Source organism: Cryptotermes secundus, unplaced genomic scaffold (assembly GCF_002891405.2).
Source record: "Cryptotermes secundus unplaced genomic scaffold, Csec_1.0 scaffold254, whole genome shotgun sequence".
Lineage (NCBI taxonomy): Eukaryota > Metazoa > Arthropoda > Insecta > Blattodea > Kalotermitidae > Cryptotermes > Cryptotermes secundus.
In genome coordinates, this window is record NW_019729211.1 from 243,744 (window position 1) to 254,028 (window position 10,285).

The 10,285-nt window shown below is 39.3% G+C and overlaps 1 protein-coding gene across 2 annotated transcripts in view; it reads left to right on the top strand.

Annotated features, from left to right (window-relative positions):
• LOC111865377 (segment polarity protein dishevelled homolog DVL-3) overlaps positions 1-10,285 on the top strand; it is a 70,082-nt gene that overhangs the window by 33,330 nt on the left and 26,467 nt on the right. For both annotated transcript variants that reach the window (XM_023853349.2, XM_023853351.2), the window contains exons 11-14: positions 623-757; positions 2,594-2,761; positions 5,351-5,581; positions 8,025-8,309. In XM_023853349.2, the coding sequence (XP_023709117.1) occupies positions 623-757; positions 2,594-2,761; positions 5,351-5,581; positions 8,025-8,309 (819 nt within the window). The remainder of the gene's footprint in view (positions 1-622; positions 758-2,593; positions 2,762-5,350; positions 5,582-8,024; positions 8,310-10,285) is intronic.

Sequence of the window (10,285 nt, forward strand, 5' to 3'; positions counted from 1 at the left end):
GAGTTTCTGTTCCACTTTTCCCGAGCAAAAAGCAGAATTTCACCGCTGCACGCTGTTCACGAAAATCAGCCATTGCAAAAACGACGATCACACAAAACAGTTGTCACTATAAACTCTGCCGAAACTAGTCCTTACCTTCTGAAGCAACGGTAGTCGGCTTATCGACTCAGGAATGTTATCTCTATGCGCTCATAGCGGCAAAACGCGGTACTACAAAAGCTCTGCCCACAAAAAAATTAGTTCGGTTTCTTTTGGGTACCCCATCGTATGTGTTATTTAATGGCATATTTTTTGTAATTTTTAGATCATAAATACATGCATATTTTATACAGTTTTAGTCCAAAAAATATTCAGTGTCTATTGATAACAGTGGGAGGATAATGGAGTCATATGTCCAGTATCAAATAAAGAAGAAACTGAAATATGCAGTCTGAAAACAAATGCTGTGATAGAACTGTCTGCATTACAGTTAATTTTCTAAGATTATGTTTGCCTCAGTATACTTATTAAAAAGAGTACACTTCAGGAATGCTTTATCATGTCATTTTTCTGGTTATGCTTTGAGTGTGCGTATGTTTTGCCTTATTTCTGTTTTTAACATTATGTCTGTGCATATTCATAGGGCCGTTTGAAGAGATTCAACTGACTGTGAATACAGACATGCCAACCATTGTTCGGGCCATGGCTCGACCTGACTCAGGACTTGAGATTCGAGATAGAATGTGGCTCAAAATAACAATACCAAATGCTTTCATTGGTACGTAATCTTTTAGCCTAATAAAAACCTGTGAAAAGACATTGCACATACCCTCTCAAGATTGACCTTGACTGTATTACCTTGGAAATGGTTGTTTTTCAGTAGGTCATCGGTTATTGAGTACTGAACAGCAGTGAAATATATCTGAACAGTAATGCCAGTTTTGACAAAACTGCATATCACATTTGGGCCTGTAATGCATTTGCCATTATTTTCCTGAAGACACCGCCTATACTCTTTTATTTAAGGGGATGACCTTCATAAGTTATCGAAATTTAGTCAGAATTGTTAGAGAAATTTTCAATATTACCCTATTTTGTGGGAGGGGGCATCTGTAGGACCCAATTTTTTGGATCTGGATGATCAGCGATGAATAAATTCATAAATAATGATTATGGATACAATTTGTTCAACTGTTCAGGCACTATTGAGGCACACATCCCATATATACAGTCGTACATACATGCCTCGAGACATACAGACGCAAACACAGACAGTGTTAATGCTTTTGCACTCAGCTTATTTTCCAAGTACATGGCCTAAAATACTCAGGTGAATTTGGCTCAGTTTACAAGTCTCACTTCAAAAATTTACTAAAAATATAATTTTGGTCAAATACATGTTAAAAAAATCACACTCATTCACTATAAACAGCAGATTTATACAAAAATAACCTACAAGTGCTAACACTATAAAAATTAGGAGAAAAAATAGAAACTGAAAGAATTAAATATAGAAATCTAAAATTTACATAATTTAGGTGAAAAATAAAATGTCTTTTTAGTCTGCTTCTCTTGTCACCAAGCCTGTAAAACAGAATATTATTGGTCCTTCAACCAATATGGCATGTATCTTTTCTCACAGAACCGCTCTAAGAGTATGGATTCTAAATCTAAAACTTAAAAACTGAATTTAGAGCTAAGCTAAACCAAATTTTTGTGGTGGCATTTCAACTATACAAGATGAATTAATTATGCTTCTGTGACACAGTTACCAGAAATTCAGTTATAGTAATGGGAATAAGATCTAAAAGTTTGTGATGATGGTAAATTGTTACGATTAATATTTTGCTGGACATTATCCATCATCTTGTCTATTCTAAAAAATAGTCTAATTTCTATTAAAAACACAACGTTTCGGGAACTGGATTCTGTCCCCGTCTTCAGGTAAAACCTACTCAGTTGGGTCCAATAGACAGAGCTAGCCCCTATCTCCGGACATCTATGCCAATTTCCGAAGGGATTCATAAAAGAAGCACAACTTAATCCATCTGTGGGAGCTAAGATATGTTGAAGCTATCATAATTTGAGGCTTAGCACCAGAGAAAGAAATCATACCGGGAGAGAAGCAATACTCCTTGTGGTATACAAGCACAACAAAATCATCTGTGGGAGCTAAGAAATATTGAAGATATCATAATTTGAGGCTTAGCACCAGAGAAATATCGTGAATGAAATCATACCGGAAGAGAAGCAATACTCCTTGTGGTACCAACATATGAAACAAAGAGTTACCCAAACCAACTACACTTGACGTCGCTGTAGTCTCTTGATTTCTGCTGTNTAGACAAGATGATGGATAATGTCCAGCAAAATATTAATTGTATAGTAATGGGGTTCGCTGTGTGAAGCTGGAGTTGACGTTAAGTAGGAGAGGATTTAAGATATGAATCCTGTCTGTTGCAGGGTTCAGAGTAGTTCTGTTGCACTGTGATGAACATGATCCTTTCTAGCAAAATTTGTCTTCCAAAAATGAAATTAAAGAGGTTATATTCTGCTGTGATGACTGGCAATCTGAACTTTATTTCAATTTCTAAACATTTTTTATTTTGTACAGGTTGCGATGTTGTAGAGTGGTTGCATGCTCATGTAGAAGGTTTCCATGATCGTCGAGATGCTCGCAAGTATGCTTCACAGATGCTGAAAGCTGGCTACATCCGACACACTGTAAATAAGATAACTTTCTCAGAGCAGTGTTACTATGTTTTTGGAGATCTCTGTGCTGGTGAGTATGTCATTGATGGGTATTATTATTATTATTAGAGGGGGTGGGTTCCCCATGCACCGTGACTAATAGTCTATTGTACGTCCCCCTTTGATATTCTACCAGTCGCCATGCCCTTCCGGTACTGGTGCTCGCTATCAGCCCCATCCTGCCAGCGAGGTCGGCCACCTCTCTGGCAATGGTCCCCGATATTTCCCCATCTACCGGAGGCATTGGAAACTACTTGGGCGGGAAACTTTGCCTAATTTTGCTCAGAGGTCTCCTAGAGACATGAGGATCTTTTATGTGCCGTAAATCTACGACACGGGACACACGGCTTTAAGTCCCTCCCGGAGGACTTGTTCCATGAATTTTTCTGCCCTTAAAAATTCCACGCCATCCGCCGGGTTTGAACCTGCGTATTTTGTCATGAGGTGGGAACATTACCCCTAGACTACGGAGGCCACTTTGATGGGTATTGACCTCAAGTTACCATTCTGTTAAATCTGTTTGTTTATCCACTTCCATAATAGAGACTATTTTAAAATTGAGGGGAAGAAATTCAGGAAGACATTAAGAACCAGGAAGAGATGTTCACTTGTACCTCCTCATTCTTTTGATGCAGAGTGTGAGATGAATGGCAATGAATGGAGTCAGGGTCCCCAGAAATACATTGAACTTCTTAGTGAGCACAGCACATTATAGCAGACTCATGGCCAATCTGCTCAGTATTCATTAATCCTATCATTGACCCTATATTCCTTGGGGTGGGATGAAATTGAGTCCGCTTGGTACATCAGCAACTAATTGGCCTATTGTACCAGCCCCAGATGATAGATGCTGAAGAGCGTGGGACAGTCGGTGGAATGAGAATTGGCAGGGGAAACTGAAGCAGTCTGAGAAAACTTTCCCCAATGCCACTTTGTCCACCACAGATCCCATATGGCCTGACCTGGGATTGAAACTGTGCCACTGTGATGGGAAGTCGGCGGCTAACTGCCTGAGCTGTGGCATGACCTAAGTGAAGCTGTTAGGATAGTTAAAAGCAGTGGTGTGGGGGGAGGGGTTACCAGCACATCCAAGAACAATAAATCTGACAAAACCATTGATCTGTGTGGCCCATACATGTTACATGGAATAGAAATCATGGCTTTTGGCACATCTTCTTTGCATTGTGTTAAAACTACCTTCAAATAATACATAGGTTGGATGAAAAGTGGTGGCAGTGCCTTTATAATTCTGAAATGACAAGTGTCGTTGCTTTCTCCTGAGTGCTGGACGAAGATGATTACGCAGGAAATTGCAGTAGTAGGCAGCGTTTACTGTCTGTCGTTGAGGTACAGTGTGGTGCGGTATCACTCCATCAGTGTCATATGCCACAATGAAAATTTTCTTCACATTACTCTCTGTAGAGCGCACTTTCTTTGGACAAGTAGAGCCAGGATGCTTCCATTCATTTGATTGTCATTTCAAGTGTGGTTCATATGAGCGAGCCCAACTTTCGTCCAGAGTGACAGTCCTTCCAAGGAAGTCTTCACCTTCCCTCTGGTACCAGTCGAATAAGTCCTGTGTAATTGCATAACGTTGCCATTGGTGCACTTTGGACATTGTATGGGGTACCCAACACGCTGCAATTTTGCAGTATCCAAGAATATCGTGCAGAATGTGGAGCACAGTTTTGTGACATACACCTACCTTAGCAGCTAACTCCCGTGCAGCCCCTTGACGATTGACATCCAGCAAAGAAGCAAGAAGCTGAATTGTGTGGTTGTCAGCATGGGGCTGTGCTGAATGGCATCCCTCCCTTCACAGAGCAATTTCACCCATCATGCCACTGTGTGATATGGCAAGGCAGCATCACAACATATTTCTTGCAGCCCCTGATAAGAGTTTTGTGCACTACGACCTCGTGCAACTTCAATTTTTAACCAGGAGCATTGTTCTTGTTTCGTAAACATGTATTTTAAGGTGCTTGAACTGGGCTCCTGCACTTCAAGATAATGCACAATGCAACTCAATGAAACAACCAGAGCCACTCACTGCACTACTTCAACTGAACTTCTGCTATCAGCTACAGATGGCGCTAGTGCCACCTGATGCACATCTTTCATGTTACAGCAGTGTTGCCACTACCTTTTATCCAACCCTTGTATATGAGCCAGAGGGCTGATATTCCTTCACTTTCACATTTCCTGCACTATCTTTAAGTGCAGATATTCAGTCTATAAGCCAATAATTATGATGACTCATGATATGAATTTCAGTTTTATATAATAAAAAAGTTCCACCTTGAACTTGTGGTCAAGATATTATTTGAGGAAATCAGTACCACTTACAGTGTTTCAGTTTATGGCACCTTTGTGAGGAATGTCACTAGACATTTCATTGAAGACCACCTCTATTGATAAAATTAGATTTGAGTATTATGAACATATGTGGATTTTCACTCCTTGATTGTATATTTGCCATTTAATGTGTGTTTACAATGAATTTCCAGCTGATTAGTCATGGGCTATCAACATTTTTTCTGAAACATAGCCAATAAAATGTATATATTTTAAGGAAATGTGCTCTTGGTCTGTTTTGTGAGAAAAGATTTTATTTCTGCAGCAATGTCCAATCTGAAACTTCATGATGACTGCACATCATTGGATAGAGACACGGTTGGACCTCTTCCAGCACCAAACACAATGCCAGCTCCTTGGGGAGGGACACACATGCCATATTCGGGCACTTATCTACCTCACACTGGCACGGGATATGCTCCAATGCCATTTAACTACACAAATGAACCGTCAGTATATGGATATGCACGTGAGGAAAGTGTTCATAGTGGTTCAGGTAAGTTGGGCTTTGTAGTATCTTCTTTTTCCTCCTCCTAGCAATATTGTTTATGTTTTATTTGGCTTTGCTGGAAAGTCTCCAACCTCTTCCTTCTTGTCACAGTCTTTCTTTGTCAGTTTTTGGTCGGCTCTTTCCTGTTGCTTTGATGTCTTCCAGTCCCTGGCTGAGTCATCTTGCTCGGGGTTGTCCAATAGGTCTTTTGCCTTTAAATTGCAATTCTAATGTCCTTCTTGATGTCTGTGTTCTATCCATTTCTTTTACACGGCCAGACCTTTATAATTATTGTATCATCCAAGTCTTTTACCAATTTCTGAATTCTAACTTCAGCTGTAAAAATTTTATTTTTATTTCTGTCAAGTTTTGTTTTCCCTCAGTAATTTTCAGTAACTTTCATTGTTTCTTGCATCCTGTTGTGTATTTAATCAATATTAGAGTCAATTTTACCGACTACACAACACGTTTTTATTATTATCACACTACATGTTTCGACCTCAAGAGGTCATCCTCAGGTGTACGAACAACTATAATTACACGCAAACACATTCGTTTTTCCACTTTTTCGACCCTGTATCTTATTCAGGCTTACGCTCAATGATATATCAAGCTCTTCTTATAAAACACAAGCCATCACGACAAGGATCGTAACAGATCCAGCAGCATCAGAGGACGCAGAAGAACAGCGAGACCTCCAAAAAGTGAAAGTGCAACCAATATAATAAAGTTGAGCTTTAATTCATGAACTTTTAACCAGTGGTAGTAATTAAACTAGTTGAAGTGAACTGGACGCAGTGGTGAGCATAAGTAGGAAGTGACTGAATAAGAAGTGAAAGTATAACCAACCAGTGATCTGAGTCAAACTTCGATTCACGAAATTTTACAATTTTAACTTTTAACATTTAGAATAATATTTTAACTTGTGTTTTATAAGAAGAGCTTGATATATCATTGAGCGTAAGCCTGAATAAGATACAGGGTGGAATAAGTGGAAAAACGAATGTGATTGCGTGTAATTATACAGTTGTTCGTACACCTGAGGATGACCTCTTGAGGTCAAAACATGTAGTGTGATAATAATAAAAACGTGTTGTGTAGTCGGTAAAATTGACTCTAATATTAATTCTCGGTAATTTCATGTACAGGGTGGATTGTGAGGTTATGATGTTTTTATTTGTCTGCTGTGGGAGAGTGGATGAAGAATCTGAAAAAAAAAAACATTTTAAGAGTAGTGGATACAGTTTAATTATATTGTGGAGTGTAGACCTGTTGCTAGGCAGTGAATCTGTAAACATCAGCGGTTGCTAGACAATGCCTGCAACACACACCGCCAACAGTACAGGAACGGTATGTTCTGTGCCCATGGATGGACCGTTGCTATGCAACGCACACAATGTGATGTCACGCAACAGTAGTGGGTGGTGATCACGTGACATGTATTTACATGGGATACGTTGTCAGTCCCTTGGCTATACGAGTGAGCATAGTTCAGTTGAGGGCAGTTACAAGAGATAGCAGCGACGGAATCATGAGAAGAGATCGAGTTGTGGCTAGAAGTGATGGTGAGTGTGTGTGACATAGTCCTGAGTTCTGAGTTGCAGTAGAGAGAGAGATAGTAGTGGTGGAATCATGCAAATGGAGCAAGGCGAAACCAGGAGTGCAGAAGAATTCAATTCAAAGTATGATTGGAAGATTTGTAGTGATTTGAAATGATAGTTTCTGTGTTGAAATCCATTGCTAGGAGATGACTAATGGAAACAGAATCCTAATGTGTGTGCAACAATGAACTGAAAAGTGTGTAAATCAGTGATACCGCTGTATGCCTACATTTAAGTGTAATTAAGAGACTGTGTAACCAAAGTGCTAATAAAGTCAATCATCCAGACTAGAACCCGTCATTCTTGTCATGCATACCACTCTATATGTGACAATATTATTTCTTTTAAATCATTTGTTTCAAATAGCCTCCATTGCTGTCTAGTAACTGATGTAATTTCTCTCTTAATCTATACATGGCTCCTATAAAACACCATCAGTTCTTCCAGTTCCCTTAGTAATGCAGTCTTTAAGTTTTTAGATAGGGTGGAATCAAGTAACATACACCTTAGACTTTAGATGTCCCCACAGGTAAAAGTCTCTGGCTGTCATGTCAGAAGATTTTGCTGGCCAGGTAATGTTTCCAGATGTTGAAGTCAGGCATTCTGGAAACATTCATTGAAGAACTTCCATGCTTTGTCTTGCCATGTGAGCCATAATGCTATTCTGTTGAAACCATATATTCCAGTTGACAGAATCCTACCTTGGTTGTATGATGTTTCATATATAAATAAAAATGTATATGATTTATAATTGTATTTCCCCCCCCCCTTTTTATATAATGGCTGGTGGCGATGTGCAGTAAAGTTCATTGGGCAGTTAAATTAATATATTTTTCTTTTTTATCCAGGTGGCTCCAGTAATGGTTCAGAACCTATGTGCAAAGAAGCTGGTACAGACCTGATGAAGTCGGGTAGTTCAGCCAGTGAGAGTGAATTGGGGGGTGGTGTTGGTGGTGGTGTTGTTGTTGGTGGTGGTGGTAACACCGGTGTAGTGACAGCTGTGAAACCATCTGGTGGTCGACGGTCGGGTGGGTCCCGGTCACGTTCTAGTGGTTCAGAACAGTCAGTAGCTACGACGTCTACAGCAGGCCCACAGTCTCAGCACCCACTACAGCAGACACAGGATCTATCTGGTAGTAGGCAGTCCTTCCGCATCGCCATGGGCAACCCTTGTGAATTTTTTGTTGATGTCATGTAGAGTGTTCTTGTTCAGCAGTCACGTGCATTAGAACCCAATTTCACTGTGCTGGAACAAACCAGCGTTTGACAGAATTGGATCCATACCATTCATACAGATACTTGTGCCAAACATGCCCACATTAATTTCTTTGAGACATTACTCAACTTACAACTTCCTGGAACATATGTGCATGTGTTCTTGACTGTAAAATACAAAGCAAAAATTTTGTCAGAATTGTTATTATGAAAAGTTCATTATTTTAATTAGCCAATGAAACACTACATACCAATTTAATACGAACATCAAAGATGAGGAATACTCCACATTCAGGTTTCCATTTAATTCCAATTAACTTCATAGTTGTTTGCATTTTGAGAGCATATAAATTTGGGGACTGTGTGAGTAATGAGTGGTTATGAACATTGATGAGAGGATATGTGATACATGTCTTACTGGGGTTGGCAGACCAAGACTCAGATGATAGTCTGGAAATGATGACAAGGTTACTCATGCCATGTTTACAATGATTCCTGTGGGACAGATATATTTCTTCCCATATGTGGTGGACCAATATAGCGTTGAGAATTTTAAAGTAGTTGTAACCCATGGTGGTCATAAATTTTAAATATTGAATCCAGTATAACCTGCTTATAATATTACTTTTATTGGTCATTCTATAGAGTACTTATAAACTTACTTAACAGTATAAAACAAATTTTGCTTAGCCTTTATTAAAGTTAAGAACTTGAAGCCTGCACTCATCTGCAGTATATCTCCGAGTTTCTGTATTGTTACTGTGGCTATACTGCTTGGAGACATATTGGTCTTGCAGTCAAAATCCTTGTAGAATGTTAGCCAAGTAAATGGATTGGCCATAGAGGCCCAGTACCATTTCTTGATGGTCACCTTGTGTAATTCCTTTTCACTTGTTAATGGGCTTCATGATGGATGCCATCTGTGTCCCTCCTATGCCAGAGAGCGTTGAAGTCCTGATATTATAAAGGCTGCTCAGCGTGAGAGTAAGAGCATGCTTAGCACTTTTTTATATATAACTGAACTTGCAGCATGTACTGAAAGGAGCACACGGAGAGCACCTGTAAAAGAACTGCAATGTTTCACATCACTGTTTCCAATAAAACCAGAGGTATGAATTGCTTTTTTGTTAAGTAAGTTTATAATTCCTCAGTATACACAATTCATCATTTCTGCAGCTTCAGTATATCTCTGTTTGCTTATTGTATTCTGTTACTTCCCTAACTTCTAACCTATAGGTCACTGGATTTTTCAGTTTACCTAATCCTTTCAGCCTCACTGTAGCCATGGGGTTGACTCAGCCTCTAACAGAAATGAGTACCAGAATCTTCCTTGAGGTAAAGGGCAGCCAGGGCCTAAGGCTGACAACCTGACCACCACCTATGAGCCAATTTGTCTAGAGAAAATGTGGGAGTCTCAACATCTCACAACCTTATGGGTCCCCACGGCCTGTTACAGGGAAGCTCTGTGAAACAATGGATCTTTATTATTATTATTATTATTCTACAGAGTTCTGAGTATCTTTCATCTTTATTTTGTAAGGTTCTTTCTGTTATTATGTCCATTCTCTGGAATTCTATTAATTATTTCATATATGTGTTGTTTTAAACATATTTTCTTCTTGAGCTTTACTGCTTTTTCTGGTTTGTTCCAATTAAAAATTAATTTCTGAAAGTATTGATCTTTTAGACATTCAGTAGAACTCCTTGGATGGGAGGTTGGCGTATTGCAAGGCCCTCACCCACACAGAAAATCCGAACAAACATCCAGGCCCAAAGTGACATTCAGACCAGTGATTGCAGTGTTCAAGCAGTGTTCCTTACACACCCTGGGCACTGTGGTCACTCTGAACTTACTCTGTTATTTGATCTATCACATATATATATATATATATAT